Source organism: Volvox carteri, assembly GCF_000143455.1.
Source record: "Volvox carteri f. nagariensis unplaced genomic scaffold VOLCAscaffold_37, whole genome shotgun sequence".
In the NCBI taxonomy this organism is placed as follows: Eukaryota; Viridiplantae; Chlorophyta; class Chlorophyceae; order Chlamydomonadales; family Volvocaceae; genus Volvox; species Volvox carteri.
Window position 1 is genome coordinate 1,176,325 of NW_003307580.1, and position 18,676 is coordinate 1,195,000.

At 54.9% G+C, this 18,676-nt stretch overlaps 3 protein-coding genes across 3 annotated transcripts; all 3 read left to right on the plus strand.

Annotated features, from left to right (window-relative positions):
* Positions 1-123: 123 nt before the first annotated feature.
* VOLCADRAFT_94488 (uncharacterized protein) lies at positions 124-6,374 on the plus strand (the record flags this gene model as incomplete). The annotated part of the gene is made up of 10 exons (XM_002953599.1): positions 124-156; positions 281-343; positions 508-873; positions 1,394-1,613; positions 2,074-2,263; positions 2,687-2,852; positions 3,322-3,373; positions 4,049-4,210; positions 4,536-4,825; positions 5,373-6,374. Coding segments are annotated over 10 exons (2,544 nt in total), but the record flags the coding sequence as incomplete, so codon positions are not given.
* Positions 6,375-6,938: 564 nt separating this feature from the next.
* On the plus strand, positions 6,939-8,319 carry VOLCADRAFT_109897 (uncharacterized protein). Its single transcript, XM_002953600.1, has 3 exons — positions 6,939-7,260; positions 7,332-7,543; positions 7,799-8,319. The coding sequence occupies exons 1-3, from the start codon at positions 6,992-6,994 to the stop codon at positions 7,930-7,932; spliced, it is 615 nt and encodes a 204-aa protein (XP_002953646.1). The 5' UTR covers positions 6,939-6,991; the 3' UTR covers positions 7,933-8,319.
* Positions 8,320-8,965: 646 nt separating this feature from the next.
* Positions 8,966-14,059, plus strand: VOLCADRAFT_121209 (uncharacterized protein; the record flags this gene model as incomplete). The annotated part of the gene is made up of 8 exons (XM_002953601.1): positions 8,966-9,208; positions 9,414-9,593; positions 9,969-10,102; positions 10,807-11,157; positions 11,642-11,717; positions 12,306-12,526; positions 12,912-13,082; positions 13,381-14,059. The coding sequence occupies 8 exons, from the start codon at positions 8,966-8,968 to the stop codon at positions 13,982-13,984; spliced, it is 1,980 nt and encodes a 659-aa protein (XP_002953647.1). The 3' UTR covers positions 13,985-14,059.
* Positions 14,060-18,676: the final 4,617 nt, after the last annotated feature.

Below are 18,676 nucleotides of genomic sequence, written 5' to 3' on the forward strand. Positions count from 1 at the left end.
CAACGAGCCCCGCCTCCCCTACTAGCTCACAGTAGCTGCCGGGGCCGCCTCCTCTCATCCCCCAAGCCACCCGCGTGTGCCTGGGGCCCCCTTCCCGCCTGCCTCCGCTATCCCTTGCATCAGGTCACGACTCGCGGCCGCCAGGGGCCCTACCCTGTGCGTGTGCCCGCTGCTCCCGGCGGGGGCCAGCTCCGCCTGTGCGACCTCAGGGCCTTCACGACGCGATGCTGACGCTGCTGCTGCTGCTGCTGCTTCTCAAGCCGACGCCCTTTCCCCGGAGGCATCCGAAGACTGCCAGAAGGATGGAAATAGCGATTATGGCGACGAGGAACAAAGACAGGAGGTGAGTACAGCCCCCCCCCCGGACGTCCAGTTGTGTGCCGTTCGTGTGCCAGTCCGCCAGTGCTAAATGCGCTTTAAATCCTGAGACTAATAAACGTACCTAGATGCTGCTGCGGACTGTAATACTGTCGTGCCGGTGTGGTTGATGATGTTGCCGCTTCTCAGGCGCTTCGGGATCGACAGGCGACTCACGGGCGCGCGGGGCCCCGCAGCAGCCCTATCCCCACTGCCGCGGCCGCGGCCGGGCCGCCACTGCCGCCCGTTCCTCTGCGCTTTACCTGCCCAGGCGCCAGTGGCCCTCCGGCTAGCTCACCAGACGATATCACTGCCCTAGCTTGGCTAGCCTTTGTCCGGCCGCCGTCACAGTCGCCCAGCTGCACCCCCAAGGAAGGCCGTGGCATCAGCAGCGGCACCGGAGGCGGCGGAGGCGGCGGTACGGCGGGGGCTCCAGGGTGGTTGGGTCGCAGTGCGAGTGGCCGTCGGCGAACGACCAGCTCCGGTGCCGGCGGTAGCGTTTTCGCAAGCATTCAGGTATAGGGGGACGGCATTAGCTTCCAAATTTCATTAATATGTTTTAATAAGATAGGCTTACAATAAATTTACAATTCTAACAACCAGATAATGTATAAATCAACCTCCTTGCGGTTGGAACGTTGTTGTACCGGATATATGTTGTGTGATGGGGAACGGGTGGACACCCTAGAGAGAGGGGTTGTAACTTGAAGTCCTGCAGCTTACGTCAGCAAAGGGAGGAAATGGATTTGATGGATTTTGTGGTGGTTGGATGGCCCGGGGGAGCAGGTGCTCGTCCAGCAGGTCCGGGTGGTGGTGGTGGTTGGGGGGGGTAAAGTGCCCTGGCTGCTGTAAATCCCTTCAAGCCGCCAGCATTCCGACCACGCTTAGGTCTTCTCAGTGGCCGCTGTTCCTCTCCCGTGTTTGCAAGGTGCCTTCTGCCCCGGTTCTGACCCGGTTGTTTTCAACATCGTGATTTTTTCACGGCTGTGTTTTTTCACTGTGTTTGGATCGCCACGGCACACGGTACGGCACCCAGGTCATGTTGGAGGACCACGAGCTGCAGCGGCAGCAGCAGGCAGCAGGTACTGCTGCCGTACCGCAGCACCCACACCCAGGCTACAGCCTTGTCGTACTGCTGTCTGGGACGCGAGGTGGAGCGCTACAGCTTCACCACGCGGACAGCGGTGCAGTGCTACTGCGACAACAGGTTCATCCCGGACCTGTGGTTAGCATCGCCGTAAGGACCTGGCGAATGGGTAAGTACGACATTGCACGACATCGTACGGTGGTGTGCCGTACGACGATGATGGCGTAGCAGAATGCGATGGTGGCACCTCTCCTGGCTTTCATCTCTATTTATCCGCTGCACCTTTCTGCGACGTGAAGTCTGCGACATGCTGCATAACGCTACTGCTCCAGTGATGTGGCGCTCCGTGGAATGGCTGTAGAGCTCCCTCACGACGCCGGAAGGTGTAAATATGTTTTTCTATGTTTGTATGTTTCTTGTTTTGTATATCGCGTATGTTCGTGTGGTTTATGTTTATGCGCAGTTATCCGTTCTGTGCGGCTTGCGCGCGTTGGTTAGTCATTGTCAAAAGTCAAAAGATGTCGGTGGTTTCTTTGTGATTACATTTGCGGGTTGCTGCTGGTGTCAAGACTGCCGTGGCGGCGGCGGCGGCGGTGGCGCCTTTCTCCTTCCCCTTCTTTTGGGTGCAGGTCTCAACCCCAACGAAGCTGCGGAGGATGTGACAGTGGGCTGGGTGGATGCGGTAGTACGACTGGCGTCCTGGGAGCTGCGTGCGGCCGCCACCACCTGCTACATGGCGCACACGGCAGCGGCCGCGAGGGCGCGGCGCGGTGATAGCGCAGGAAGCGGAGCTCGAGGAGGTGGCAGCGGACAGCCAATGTGAGCACAATTTGTTGTGTACATGTCGGTATGTCGGTAATGTCTGTGTCTGTACGTGGGGTTGATGAAAAGACCCGTCGCTATGCGCAATAGCGAGTGGTATGTACGGCCGTTTCTTCAGTAATCGCCTGTCCGTCCGTACATATGTATGTGAACACGTGTTCAGAATGTTACCATCGTTCGCGGGTATATGCCTTGGGCTCCGAAGCCATTTGTAAAAGGAAAGAGGAGGGAGCTGCAGGCTGTGGGAGGAGCTGCTGCCAGCGCCCACATGCCCCAAGGGTGCACCCGCACGGACTGACACCACGCACGATGTTATGTTGCAAGCTCGCGAGAGCTCGTAAGGCCCAGACGAGCCATGAGGCTCATGGACCACGCACCATGGTATAGATGGTACGGCACTCTCAATGGTACGGCACGCAGGTTCGGTCTGTGGGGCGCCTCCTCCTCCTCTGCCGGACCCGCCGGTCCCGAAATTAAACCTTTGGCGGTGCAAAAGTGGGAGATGTCGCCGGGAGCTGCTCGCGGTCGCTACAGCTCCGTTGTGTGTTGTGGGCAGCGGCCCCGGGACTTGTACTCACTTCTCCAGGTGGGTCGAGATGCCTGGTTACAACCCGCTTGGTTTTGGAGCCCAAAAATAATTCATAAAATATCATTTTTTTCACTTTTCAATGTAACAACATGGTGTGTCGGGATGTGTACATGTAGGGATTGTGGGGATTTGAACTAGGGTAAGAGTTATCTCCAGGACGGGAGGTCCTGTTTTTTCGGAGCCACGTCGCCAAGTTCGGTGACGGTTTCGTGAGGCCACCGCGCGGTGTGGCGGTGTGGCGGTGTGGGTCACCCGGTGGGCCCCTTCGCCGCGGCTGTGCCTCCCATCCCCTTCGTGAGCCACAATGTTCCCTAGGGAGGCTGCACCCGCATCACATCGCTCCATCGCGTACAGGCGGCGTCCGCCCTGGCTTTCCCTTTCCCGCCCTGTCTTTCCCCCCTGCCACATTCTTCCTTTACCTGCTCCCTTCACTTCCTCACTTTGAGGGGCTGCTGTTGCCGCCCAGGGCATTGGTTCGTCCTCGCCCACTGCCACCGGCAAGACCATCTTTCTGGCGGGTGAGCCACCAGGCTTGTGTACAGTACATAGGAGGGGTATGGTAGTGTGGGGTAGGGGATTAGGCGTGAAAGTGAGTGTGATGGTAGAGACGCAATATGCGTGGAAGAGGGCGGCAGGAGAGATGAGCATAACCGCTACAGGAGAGACGACTACAGCTCTTCCGAAGGGGGGAAGGAATGAAGTGGCGATGGGAAGGAGTCGTCCCGCGTTCCTAGGGGGCTACGTGTTGGGTGCCTGACTTGGGTCATGCTATGTATTTGTGTATTGCTGCGTATGCGTTACTCACTTTCTTGGGTTGCATGTCGCTTATGTAGCCAGTATTGTCGTTCGTCCGTCTCAAAGCGGGAGCCGTCGCTAACCAGACAGCTTCCTGTCAGCTCCCCAGGCGGAGGGCAGAGCTCTTGATGGATCTGTGGAAATGGAAATCTGTATACGCCTGTACAGCATGTAAACGCCATGTACAGCATGTATAAACTCGTAAAAAGTGTACAAGTGTACATGTTCATCTGTGAATATGTCGGAACATCTGTCTGCTGCGTGTTTTTTTTGTTTTTTTGTGTGTTATATTGTGAATACCGAGATGTATGTCGCCATGCAAGTCCATTAGCTTCTACTGCGCCATTGCCGCTGTAACACCTATGCACCCTTCGGCCTGGCGGTCTGTCATACGGCAGGGGGCAGGCGATCTTCTTGCCTGGCGGCGCTTGAAGTGGACGAGCAATCGTCCGGTGGCAGCGGCGGTGCATTGTCGTACATTAGTTCCGTAGCCACCAGCGTATGGGGGCTCGCCCGTACGGCGCGCAACGTGGCGACAGCGCCACTTTCGTTGCGTGATGGTGGGTGCAAACTGCAAAGCGACTGGACCTGAACCACACTTTTAAACCTTGGCCTTGCAACAAGAACCCTGCGAACCGTTTTGCTTCTAGCTCTGCAGGGTTTTATGAAGCTGCGTCATAGACAACTGGCTCCTATGTGGCTGATCCGTACTTGTAATGATGGCACAGCCAGTTCCAATCATTCCGCCAGTTCAGGCCATCCTGCTTGTAATCAGCGCCTGTCCTTGTTTGGCACTTTTTCTCTGTCTGCCTCCTCCGCTGTCAATCGCGACCCACTTTCCTGCATATCTTTCTTCGTCCGATTTCACCTCTTTAATATCCGCAGGACTAAAATCGCTGGTCATGAACCCGCTGCAGCTTGCGGGTGGCAGCGGTGCCGGTGCTGCTTCTGCCGCCGCCGCCGCCGCCGCCGCCACGCCGTTGGCGTCTTTTCCGGACGCCAATGCCGGTCAGCGACTGCCCGCCACCGGCGTGTGGCGGCAGTACCATGACGAGGGGCGTGCGGTGTTGTCGCTATCTCCAGCGCCCTACGGCTCACTGGTGGCGGCTGTGGACAGTTTGGGCAGGTTGCTGCTGGTGGAGGTCGGCGCGATGCTGGTCAGCAGGATGTGGAAGGTGCGGGGGCCGGGGTGAGGTGAGGTGAGAAGTAAACAAATGCTCTGAGGGGGGAGTTGAAGGGACGGAGCCTGGCGCTGCAGCCGCAGCGTTAGTCCCGAAAGGTGTGGTGTAGTGTTTCGTGGCGCTGTTCGCGAATCAGATTGGGAGCGGTTAAATCCCTCTCCGCTTCTGCGGCAGCGTCTCACGGTATGCGGATTTCGTGGAGGGGCTGCAGTCATTTACATCAACTCCATTTCGTACGCATCTCGTACGTCTTGAGGTGCACACTTTGGTGCCATCGTATCTTGCCTTCGCATGGCCGTCCTGACTTCTGAACCGTCAGCTCGCCTCGGCCGCACACTCACAAAATAGAGGCTTTTCTGTTGGGCCACTCGTCGTACAAGCTCGAGCTTTTGGGGGCCTTTGGGGCTTTTGGGTTCGCGTTGCTTCTTTCTCCCCTATTCCACTCTCCCGTTTTGGGCCTCCCACGACTGCTGCTTCCGTTTGCCATTGCCACTACTGCTGTCGCTGCGTCCTCTCCCCCGCGTTCTCTCTCGCCTGCAAGGGCTACCGCGACGCGCAGGTGGCATGGCTGGAGGTGCAAGCGCAAGCGGTAGCGAGGCTTCTGGAGCGGCAGCGGACGGCACAACGGAGCGACGTCTACGAGCCTCCGCTGCCGCCATCGCCGCAGCTGCAACAGCAGCAGAGCCGTTGCCAACCGCCGCCGTCACCACCGCAGCAGCGAGGGCAGCAGGATGCGGTGGGGGCTCCGGGGCTGGGGCCCAGTCCGGATCAAGGCAACGGCGGCGATGGTGGCACCAGTACTGGTGTCTCGTTTCAGTGCGACCGTAGCCGCCGTGGCACTGGGGGGCATGGTAATACGGCCAGCAGCGGCGGTGGCGCACATGGGAATGGACACGAACGGAACCGCAACCATGAAGATGGCGAGGGTCGGCATCATAAGAGAGGTCTGGTCTCGGGCAGGGCGACTCGCGATCGGGGGCAAACGCGACTGAACCATGGTTCAGATGTGGTGGCCAATAATGCCACCGGATCTGTTGCCGCAGCAGCCGCATCCGCAGCGTCCGAAGATATGCAGCAGCCGCTGTCATCGCCGCCGCAGCCGCCGCCTGCAGGGGAAGATGTGCGCGGATGCCAGGGTTCAGAGCATGTTCAAGGGTCTGGGGTTGATGAAGGATGCAGTGGCGGAGCTGGAGGCGCGGAGTATGTATTGCTGCTGGCAGTGTACGCGCCCCGGCGGCAAACACTGGAACTGTGGTTTCCGCTGCATGGTGAACGGCTGGCAGCAGTAGCGGCGCCGCCGAAGGCAAGGCTGATGCAGCGCGGTGGCGGTGGCGTCGGCTGTGGAGGGGAGCTGGGTACTTGGCGCGTCGCTGATGCCGCCAGCGCAGCATGGCCGCCGATGACCCCGACGGGCTGCATGATATGCTTTGCTGGCAGGGCGCCAAGGTTGAGGTTAGGGGCGGAGCTGGAGCCATCCAGCACGGAAAGCGGCTTCGAGGGTCTGGAGTTATTGGACGTGGGCACTTTGTTTGGCCTGACGTAAACTGCAACAGCAGACCCTACCAGAAAATGTTCGCTGGCATGCCATTTTCAGCATCATCGGCGTCTCGTATTCCAAGCTCTTACATATTTTTAACTTTTCGAGTTTATGCAAACGGACGCAGGTATGTTTCGGAGGCTCTGCAAGTTAAGGACGCATTAAAACTAGCTTCTTGCAAGCCGTAATGCGCGTTCTGACATATCGTTTAGTTTTATAGTAGCTATGGGTTCGCCGGACGGGACAGGCCGGATATGCAACCCGAAACAACCAAGGAGAATCTGTGTTCAAGTCTTCCAGGAGAAGACGTGTCTTTGCGTCAACCATGACGCACGTTTGTGATGAATTACTACAACATTGTAATAATTATACTAATTGTGAGTATGGGTGGCCGAACGCCAAATGTGACGAGCGAAAGACAGCTTAGTAAGAAGGGTCTTGCTTCAATACGAGAGTATTACGAGAGTGCATACCAGCTAACTCTTATATCAACCCTTTTTAATTGTTGCCGTACCGTGCAAAATTTGAAGTGCTGGCCCCAGGCCGCGCAAGGACAACCAAACGAGCGGACTTGCTCCGGAGCCACGTGATATGCGCGGGGAAACATTTCGCTGTGCGATAAAATGAAAGCTATGAAGTTAGGCTATTGTAAGATTTCGATTCCACAGCTTCTCTACAAGCGCCAGCTGTGCTGTGCTCTTAAACGAATAGCGATGGAGATTCTTGCTGAGAGCAACGAAAACGTTACCAGGGATGCGCCATTGTCGTCTGGCAAGCCCGCAAAAATGCCACGGATAGAAGGCGAGGAAAAGCTGCTTGTTAAGAAGCTGTCGGACAAGGCAACGCTGCCAAAGCGAGGTTCCGCGGGAGCAGCTGGATACGATTTGTCAAGGTAAAAGGCCTGGAAGAGTCTAAAACCATCGCAATTGTCCAACGTCTTCCGATCCTGGTTGGCATTCGTAGCGCGGAGGACACGGTCATCCCCGCTCGCGGGAAGGCGCTCGTCAAGACGGACATCTCCATCCGCGTTCCCAAGGGCACCTATGGACGTGTTGCTCCGCGTTCGGGCCTGGCCGCCAAGAACTTCATCGATACTGGTGCGGGCGTCATTGACGAGGACTATCGAGGCAACGTCGGCGTCCTCCTCTTCAACCATTCAGACACGGACTTCCCCGGTATGTGCTGACTCAGAATCCCTTCCGCCTCAAGAGCCACATCCCTTGACTGTAATCCGCTGTAGGTCTCCCTTGCTGGGCCTTCTGCAATACGTGCCTCGCATATCAACATGTGCACATGCCATCAGATATTTGTCCCCCTTAGCTTCGAACCTTATTGCAAACGCACTTAGGTCAATATTATCATTAGGACTTCACCAGTAATTGAAAGCATTTAAATTTCACACTACCTTCTGTGTTCCATGCACGTCGCAGTCAAAGTTGGCGATCGCGTCGCGCAGCTCGTGTTGGAAAAGATCACCACACCGGACGTTGAGGAGGTTGAGGAATTGGATGCCACGGAGCGAGGTGCCAACGGCTACGGCTCGACCGGCGTTGCAGCTAGCTAGTTGACATGCTTTGCAGGGAGGATCTGATGTTTCCCACATCCGTAGCCATGCTAGTTAGACATATCCGCTATGAGTTCGTCTTCTGCCGGACTTCTGTGGACACAGAACGTCAGGTGTCTTTAGATGTTGGAGCAATGCAGGGAGGAGTTTTCCGCAAACGCTTTTGAAACCTTTATTTGTTCGTTTTTGATTGGCAAGTCAGAGCGTTATCATGGGCAGTAGCAATGGATCGAATATAGCATTGGATGGTTGCGTTCTGCATTCCCTCGTCGTGAATTTGGGCAGCATCGGACTTCGTGCAGGTTGGCTGACGAAATGCGGGCGGATGCGGCTGTTGGTCATTCGTTCCTGGCGCATTGTTCGCCCATGTAAGGAAAAATGTCTGTCTTTCAAGCCCGCGGCCACTCACATGAGTGCAAGGACTTATGCAGAAATGGAGGAGCAGCGGATCTTACCACGCTATCCGCCTTTCACTGCGTAGGTTTCCGACGGTTGACTGGACGAAGCAGTCGAACAACCGACAAACAAACGACCCAGGCAAATCGCAATGCGCAACCAAAGGAACGCCGTGCGGAAGAAGGCTTTAAAATTTTACCTTGGTATGCGATGTGGATATGCCTACAACGCCAGCAAAAGAGACAAATGGTTACGAATCTGTGGCAATTGTACAGCTCTTAGTGCAAAATTGACTATATTATCGTACGTTGCTTTGCAGCAAGAATAGGGAATTAGCAACAAAGGGTCATTCATGGCAAAGGCGGCAAGCAACGTCCGGGTCGACACGTGCCAGCGCGTGCCTTTATGGCTGAGACACACGACCGCACATGTTGACAGACTGAAGAAAAGTTCTAATACATGTGTCAGGTATAATGATTATATAGCCTGATGAATTGCAGGTAAGAATGCTAGTTTATTGATAGTTCGTTCGTGTGATGATGTATGCTGCTGCCCGAAAAATTCAAGTATGATGTCAATTAACCTGCATGCATTTCCGCAAATGCGAAATAAACTCGAACGGCGACGCACTCTGGACATGTGGTACCTAGGGGCCGTGCCGCTGCTGCTGCTGCAGCTTGCAGCGCTCACTCGCCGGACGTATTCTTATCCAGACCTCATCGAAGACTTTACCAGTTGCCATGACCACCCCACTAGGGCGGAGGTGTATCCACACCACTGGTTTGTTGTCCCGGATCCGATTGGAACGGCCTGGACAGCGTATCTCGGCGGCGAACTGCTCGATAGCCGCCTGTGTCCGGGTCACGCGCACACCATCACGGTAAGCAGGCTGCCAGTCGACCGATGAGGGGCTCTATTACCAAATAACTAAATTTTTATTTAATTTGATTCAAAACTTAATAAGTTTAAGAACAGTAATGAGTATTACCTCCAAACCTGATGGCGCCTTCACGAGCTGGCGAGTAAGCGTAAAGCGCTCAAAATTTCTGGCTTTGTCTATCGCTTTCTCGCCTCTTTATTCACAGGTCTCCTACACGGCTCGCAACGGCGCTCCCGACAAGCGGCGGGCGCTGTTAACGAGCACCTTGGGCACCGTTCACAGCCCTTCCGGCCAGGACTGGGAGTTAGGGTACTTTCGGGACCCTCGCTGCGAGAACCGCATAATCCTAGCACCTCACAGCAACACGCTGCCGGGCTACATTGAGGTGTGGAGGCCATGTGGTCCGCGTGTGTTTACATGTCTTGGTGGGGAGTTGGGAAATTTACATTTCGTGGAGTTCTGTCTCTGCGGTCGTGTGGGTGCAGCTGTAGGTAACGTACAGTGGGCGCACCAGCAAGGTCCTACCGTATCGGGTTGCTGGGGTAACCAGCAGATTCACGGTGGGGACTCGGCTGTTTCATGCTGTGCGGATCTCGCTGCGTGACTTACATGCACTCGCCAGCCTCAGTTAATTACCTACCTACTCCTCCTTTTGGCAACCCACCAACCAACCTACCTACCTACCTACTTATTGACCTACCTGCAAACCTACCTAACTACCTTTAACTGACATCGGACGCTCCCGAATGTGCTGCTGCAGCCTGATGAAGAGATTTTCTCGTCGTACGATGTACAATTGAGACTGCCGTGCAATGCGGCAGGGAGGACGGTGGTGTTGAAATCGTCTTCTGCAACGCACGAGTGCTTGACGAACTGCGGCTACTCCAATGTCATGTGAGCGGGCGGATGAGCTAGCTGGCCGTGGCGGGGAGTCTGCACAATAACCATGACCCTGTCCAAGTACCCCTGTTAAGGGTCCCATTGGTTGGTTTTTACTCTGCACTTGCTTAGCTGTCTATCAGTTGCTCTGCTACACTTCCGCATAGCTGCACAGCTACTCGCGTGTGTATTAGCTGTACCGCCTCTTCCCCGCGACTGACGGCGAACGTTGTATCATGCAGGGTGTCGAACTGGACTGTGATGGTTGATCCAGCTTGCGCAGCACCGGCATGCAGGCCGACGGGACCGCCGCCGCCACGCCCGCCGCCACGATCTCCACTGCCGCTGCCCCCAAGACCATCGCCAAGGCCGCCGCTGCCTTCGCCTCCGTCACCGCTGTCGCCGCCGCCACAGCCGTCACCGCCATCCGCGCCTCTTCCCTTCCCACCTCTCCCCCCCTCACAACCACGGAACGTCAATGCGCCCTTCGAGCCGCCCGCGAACCCTCGACCGACGTCATTGCCGCTACCTATACCGCCTTCACCATTGCCTTCACCACCGCCGCCTTCATCTCCTCTGCCGCCCTCGTTGCCTCCGTCGCTGCCCCCGCCGCCGCCGCCGCCTCCACCGCCCCCACCAAGTCCGTTGCCGCCGCCACCGCTATCGCCAGACGCTCCGCCTTCTCCACGCCCGCCACGACGTCCTCCGGCTCCTCCTAGGCCGCCGTACGCCCCGCGCCAATTGGTTGACTTTATGATGGATCCACCCTCGCTTCCCACCCCTCCGCAGCCGCCCGCTCCGCCAGCTGCCTGTGAGGTGTCCACTCTCGGCTACGCCTGCTCTAAAGCTCTAGGGAAGGTGATTGTACATTGGACGATCGGCGGTTCCGTGCCTCCATCTAATAAATGTACGGGGACAGGCAGCAGCGACATTATCAGCAAAACGCAGCAGCAGCAACAGGAGCTGGGGAAGTTGGTGCATTTTGCTGTGGAGGCGGCAGTAGGCGGCTACGTGTCCCTGGGTTTCCCGGAAAATGCAGCACGGATGTACGACGCTGATGTAATCCTCGGGTGGGTCCTATGAAGTCCAAGCTCAAGCCCCCAGTAGGCACTTAAGACGGGGCGCTCGATGCTGCTGGGGAGTAGTTGTCAGCCTACCTAGGGGCTCGACATTTGCGAGGCCGCCAAAAGCCCCGAAATATGGCACCGGAAATGCGTTGGAAATACCTTGGAACGCACCTTGAAGCTGAAAGGTTCAAATTTTTATGACCACATATTGCGACACCCAAAAAGGCATATCCAGCAGCTTTCACTGGGAGCTCCGCTCCCAGCCGGCCGATCCCACCACCACCAACAACAACACCATCACTACCCCGCAACGAAGGGATATCACCAGTTTGCAAATCCCAAGCAGCAGAGGGCAACTCGTTGAACTGTGCTGGGGCGCGCCTTGCCTTTGACGTGTCCCTAATTTGTCCGTTCTCTTGTTTAAGAGCCATTCTGCTAGGAGTGATACGCCAAGGCACCTACTGGGTATGCATGTATGTAAATGCAGGTGGGTGAACGCCGACGGTCGCGGAGTCGTGAATACCTACCACGTGACGTCGTACGAGATGACGGCCGCGGACGTCGTGAGTCCCAGTTGGGCGATCGGGGCTGCAGTGGTGGAGGAGAAGCGAGCCGGCCCCGGTGACGCAGCCCCGAAACCCTATACCACGATGTGCTTTAGCCGCGCGGTTTCGGATCCCCGGGCCAAGAGCTCGTCGCGCTTACTGGACCTTGAATCTTCTCAACAGGCAAGTGCGCAGGCGCCACATCTGATGGTAGCATGCCCAGGAAAAGATCTGCCGTAATGCCCCGCTTCGTAGCCTGATACAACGGGCACACAGTGCTGCACATCCCCCCAATAAAAGACACCCAGGAAGGATGTCCTTACCCTTCCTGTTGATGTACTTCAATAGCAAAGCTTTTTATGTTATGTATTTTGTATTGGATATAATGCTTCGTAAAATTAGGGCTACCGGGATTCGAAGAGGGATCGAGGGTAGGGGGCCTTTCTAGGGGCGAGCATTAAAAAAAACGAATCGAACCAGTCAAACGTCGTCCGATAGATTTATCTATAGGAAATTGAGTCTTGTTAATAAGAGATCAATTAGTGTTATTAATGATTAAATTCAAAGTTCAGGATTGTAAGTCTTGGGATGTGTACGTACCGACAGGGCGTTCTCAAGTACAGCTGGGCAGTCAGTCCTGAGGACGGCCTGGTTGAGCACCCGGCGGACGGCTTCGGAGGCGGGCTTGTGGATCTGCGTTCCGGAGTGGTCACGGAGCTGGACGTGGTCTCTAACCGTCGCCGTGCTGCCGTACTGGCGCATGGTGTGCTGATGACGATTGCCTGGGTGCTGCTGCTGCCGATCGGGGCCATGGTGCCCGCACATAGGTACGATTTGGGTATGGGGCCGTGGGGGGGGGCCCATGCAACCGGACTCGAGGATTTAAAAAGGGGGGAAAGTGAATGGGAAGGTAAGGATTGAAGGATCCCTAAATAGATGATGGGCGAATGTCAGGGAGGACGCACTGAGCGCATTTTAAACAGTTTTCTCTGTCAGCATACAGCGGCCTTCCTATTTGATGTTCAGAACAGCAGGCAAAAGCTTATGTCGCAACGTTTTGTCCTCGCCTCTGCATGTAAGCACACGTATGTATGCATGTCCGTCGATGGTATTCGCTCTTCGGTAAATCATTACAATTAAAACTAAATAAATTCCTTTAATTAAAACTAAAATTCTTATAATAATATAATTCTCGCTCGTCAAAATCCTCAGGTGGCTGTTCGATGGACGGCAAGTTGGCGGCAAGGCGCTGTGGTATTGGACCCATATAGGCATGCAGCTAGGCGGCTTTGGGACCTTCGCTGTGGGCTTCGTTTTGGCGATGGCGTATTTTCGCCGGCCAGGCTCGTCAGACTCCTTGCACTTCACGCACGCAGCCATTGGGTGGGTGGAGCGTTCCGTTAGGGTTGGAATTGCCTGTGTTCATTTGAGGTGGAGGACGTGTGCGGAAAGTAAATCTAAGTTTCGAATGATGTAAGGCAAGCAAGGTGGGCCCGTCATGGGCGCGCTTTGATGACACACGGGCGGTCACGCATTCGTGTAATGTGGAGTCGTGCTTTGGGGCTGTTTACGTGCCTGCTTGCCTACTGGATATTAAAAACACATTCGCAGTCTAACCATCGCGGTCAATTCATATCCGTTATTCGCTCAATCTTTTCCCCGCATCCGCCCGCCCACGCAGGTATGTGGTAGCGGGGCTTGCGGCACTACAGGTCATCCTGGCCTTCGTACGACCCGACCCCGGCACCAAGATGCGGGAATTCGTCTGGAATCCCGTACACAAGCTCGGAGGCCGTGCCTGTACCCTGGTGGCTTGGTGTGCCGTACTTACAGGCATCGTCCTACATCGTGACATGGTGTACCGCGGACCCGTCGTCCCGTGGGTCGTTCCAGTGGCGATCGTCATGGGCCTCATTCTGCTAGTTGATTCTTGGCTCCGAGATCTTGGCGCTCATCGGTTAGCAGCGCCTGTGGCTGTTACGAAAGCCGGGGCAGTGGCAGCAGGGACGGGGATGCCGTACCTGCCTGCCATACAGGTAGCTGCTCCGGGCAACGGGTTCGGTACGGCCAGCGACAGGATGGCGGGCAGGTTTGGGGTCGGAACTCTGGATGCTTCGGCTGCCATGCAAATGCCTCCGCCGGTTTCGTCGGAGCCGAAGTCTCGGGGTACCGTAGCCCCGGCAGTGCGCTCCGGCATGAGCACCAGCAGCAGCGGGGTGAGCAGCAGCGGCCAGACGGCCATTCAGGTTGCGGTTGGACCGGATCACCCGAGTCATATGCGGTGATGACTTGCTTTGGAGGCGTAGCTGCCGGGCGACACAGTGCATGTCTGTACGCGTGTTGTTTTGTGTGTATGTGTGAGAGAGTGCCTGCTGGTGTGTAATACAGAGGATGATAGAGTACATTGCGTGCTTGCTACTTGCTGCAGCAATTCTCAGCTCGACACACGCGACGAAGAATAGAATGAACGGAGTAGTGCTAAGAGACGAAAATGCATATGGTAGGTATTATATATACACATACGCACATGCAAATGCAGGTGAGGAAGCCTTCGTGAGGACGCCCTGGTTGGTGCAGTGCAATCGGACGAGTGTAATAGTAACAACGCTCGAATATATAGCACCACACGGCAGCACATCATCACGGGTCAGGCATCATTCAGCCGCGCCACTTGCTTAGTGGATGGCCGGAATGGTGTTAGCACCATTCTTATTGCGTGATGTGGTGTAAAAACACATAGGTTTGCGTGTTTTAAGTACATGTGTGTGTGTCTGTGTGTGTGTGTGTGTTACACCTCCTGGAGTTGCGTTACTCTCCGGACGTGTAACGGGCCCATACGAGCCCTGAGAGGGCTCCAAGGGTCAGCAGCCTAGGGCTCTCCAAAAAGGACATACATACGTGTGAGAGGTGAGAGGGGGTGTGCGAACACAGCAGCAGTTGTGCATGAAGCAGGCCAGCGGCGGCGCTCACCTGCACCGCTGGGCAGCAGCGGCGGGGTCGAGTTGTTTGTTGGTTGGCATCCTCTTCACTCATAAGACGCAGGCATCCAATTCATGGCGCACATGCACACGACCGTCCATTGTGATTATTTGTAATGGGCACTTGTCTTGTATGCTTGCATGCATGTATGTGCTCATCGTAAGCACGCGTCGTGGTTCGTTCGCCACATGTTTAGTTTGCCTGCAGCAGGCGGGTGGATATGTAGGAGCTTTAGATGGGTAGATGGTGGTTTACTACAAACATGTCGTACCGCCTGTGATGGCACAAGGTAATTGGTCGGTAATGATGGTACAAGGAATTGATGCGAGCACGGCATCATGGACGCGCCCTGGAATGCGGCTGGATGGCAAGGGGAGGCGATCTGGGTTGCTTGGGCGCGATGGCAACCTCGCCCAGTGGGCATAGGAGCGAGGAGCTTGGTTGTCTTGGACAGATGGGGCGGAGCACGTGCTCGGTAGGCGCGGGATGTACACGTACGTGCGTGTGTGCATGCGGAACACATGCGGACAGGAAGTGCCCCGGCAGGGGCCGACGTGGCGTAGAATCTGCTCGACCCGCTAAATCTCTCTTTTCACTTGTTTCGATCTCTCTCTTTTCACTTATTGCTAATGAGTGATATGTTCGGTGATATCTTTGCTTTCTCTGCTGTTCGGAGGCCTCGCTCCATCCGCGCTTGCATGGCGATTATTATCGCGACAAGCTGTACGCTGCTTTTTTGTTCTTTTTTTAAGTTTAATGGGCGAGCGAGGTCATAATCTTTTATATTATGGCACGCCTGTAATAGTTTTGGTCGTCTTAAGATCGCACCCTGGTTTAGTAATAGGATGGACAGTAGTCCATATTCATTAGACCAGGGCTCGCTCTATGGAATATCAATTTTTTATCAGACGGCGGCAGATGACATGGAGGTGTGCCTAGTTGGTGGGGTGTTACACTGTGGGCGGCTCGTCTCAAGTGAGGTTGAGCACCGGGGGCCCTGACCAGGCCGAAACACAGCGCAGGGGCGGGCGCTTAGTGTCTATTCTCTCTCTCTTTTCCTGATGATCGCAAGGTTTTGCTACATGTTGCGGTTTCTCCCTGATTTCTTGTGTGGTCTGCTGATTATTTATTGGGCTTTGTTTGCTTCCACATGTCTCTGTCTTGCTTTTCCACGACATATACTTTTGGAGTAATTTGGATACAATTAGTATGTAAGAAGGGCACACGCTAGAAAGTATTTGATAAGTGACACAGTTAACAAACATGCCGGTGCGCCGTATAAGCGATCTTCTTTATACGTGACTACGATCAGTGGGTAGTGAGCATGCACAGGCTGATGCCCGGCGCACCGGTAAATTACGTGGCCCGGTGCTCAGCTTGCTCCACCGTGCTCAGGGCGCTAGTCGGTCCCAAACTTTCAAAACATATTAACATGCTAATAACGCGTCCAACCAACCTTCTAAACTCAAGAAATTAGTACCCCCCAACAGACTTCACCGGTGCACCCGTGGTGAGCATGCTCAGTGGGTAGGTCGTGCCCCAGTGTTGCTGCTGATGAGAGGCGCTACCTGGTCTTGCACTGACCCAGGCTGACCGCGGAGCACGTGAGGAATGAGCTGGCACTCTCATAACCGGTGCACCGGTGAAGTCTGTGCTAAACTCCGGGGGTACTAATTTCTTGAGTTTAGGAAGTTTGTAGGACGCGTTATTAGCATGTTTGTTATGTTTAAAAGTTTGGGACCGACTAGCGGCCTGAGCACGATGGAGCAAGCTGAGCACCGGGCCACCGGGCATCAGCCTGTGCATATGCTCACTACCGGTGCACCGGAATGTTCGATACCTCTGTGCCACCCCAAATCAGATTGATTAATGATGATGTTTTTTCATTCATGCGTATGCGTGCATTTTTAAAGCTTCTTTCGGCATCGCTTGGACGCACTTGCGTGTCTATCCAACGTGACGTACGAACGCACACGATGCGAATCTTGAAAGAAAGGTGTGACTCACACCTTTCGTAAGCTCGGAGCTTATGCCAACCCATCAACATGATACCTAAAGTTTATCGGGGTTTAATCAATCGGATCGTGTATGTATATATGTGTGTGTGTGTGTTACATGGTTGGGGGTGCGTGACCCCATACCTGTAAGACTACCCATACGAGCCGAAGGCCCAAGGGCAATACTACAACGCCTAAAAGCCACGGAGAAAAGGAAAAAAAAACCGCACATCAGCCCAGACTAGCGTCCAAAGGGGGTAATTGAGTTTCGGTGAGCCCACATACGTTCCAACATCCTCGCCAGGCGTGCGGGTTCCCATTGCATGGCCTCCAACATACTCTGTTGATGATCGAATCCCTCTTCAGCACGAATATCATTATAGGCTGGGCATTCCAATAACACGTGTTTTTCATCCTCAATTCGGCTATTAGGACCACAACAGTGGCAAAACCGCTGCCCCCTGGGAACATGGTACTTGCCCCTTCGTGCTCTGTTCGCCTCCAAAGCCCAGCAACATAAACGAAACTGCATTAGCTTACGATGTGCTAAACGAGGAATGAAAACCTTAGCATGTGCTGGCCACATGACGGCTGCGGCTCCCGAAAAGGGCAGNCCCATCCAGTGCTTATACTTCGCCATTTGCACTCCCGGTTGCTTCCCATCTGATGGGTACTCCTCTGGCAAGACAGTCAGACGCGTATGGTCCCAGCCGCTCATCAAACGCTCTCTTAGTGCCGTTATTATCGCTCCTTCTGGTAGAGGTCTACTCAACAACCAGTCAACACGCTCCTTTACCCCCACGACTTCTTGCGGTATTCCGCTCCAAATGTTGCACTCCAAGAAGGAAAACAGTCGTAACATTGAGATTCCCCAACCCTCCCATTCCGGGTTGGTCAGGGCATCGGTTATCTCCTGCCGTAAAACTGCATGAGCGATGGATCCCACTTGTTTTTGAAGGCGGCTCCAGAAACGGAGAATCTGCTTCACCATGTAATATTGTAAGGGGAGTTCAGCCAGCTCCGCGTACAACAGCCTGTGGGATGGCCGTGCCGTCCCCACTACCTGCCTCATGAATAAAATCTGCAGCTGGACTGCACTATCCTTCAAACAGGCTTCGAACATGCCCTCCGCAAGGTTGGCTTTATCCCGCCGCCTTCCCGCCCTGTCCACGACCTCTGCCAGCGCAAAAGGGCCCCACGCCTGGCAGCCATACAACAGAATTGCTCGGACTTGGGTTGCAAAACACCGCATTCGCATGTATATATGTATGTATGTACGTATTTGTGTATGTATGTACCATACACCGCACAATACTGATGATCACCTTTGCCCAATTAAGAAGGCCAGATAGAGCACGTAGGACGGAAAAGGTATATGCTTGCTGACAGTACCTGACAGCGACTCGACTAAGTGGCCTGTCCTAATGTATGCTACGTCGCAAATGCATGCACTGCACATCCGCGTTGTCGGTCGTTATGCATGTATGTATGTATGTATGTTTCGGGCAGGGACCCCGAGCGTTTTGGCCTAGTTCAGTTCAGTCAATGCATAAGTCCGGTACTGGCGGCAAATGCAAGGAATGCGTGATCGAGCGAGGGGAATAAGCACTTAAAAATGTCGAACACCGTAAAGGATGGAGTGAAGCGCGTTGTGGGAAGGTGCTGATGCTTAGATTAGGGTGTGTGGGTGTGTATGCAGCGTGGCCGCTTCCCTGGGAGTTTACAGAGTGTAAGAAGGGTTCAGCTCCCTTGGCATCTCCCTGAGTACTCTTTGCCTGGTGTTACATTGGTGAGAATTGCTAGGAGGTGGGAACTCCCCAGATCGAATCCGGTTGCGAATTAATTGCACACCAGGCACGATGCGGCATACTCTTACCCCAAAGGTGGATGCCCGGGTGGGCGAGAAGTCTACCAGCTGAGTAAAAACAAAGGCCCCATCTCGGACGGGGACTGACGAAATGTCACGATAACCAACATTACACGATCCTACGGGACCTCAAA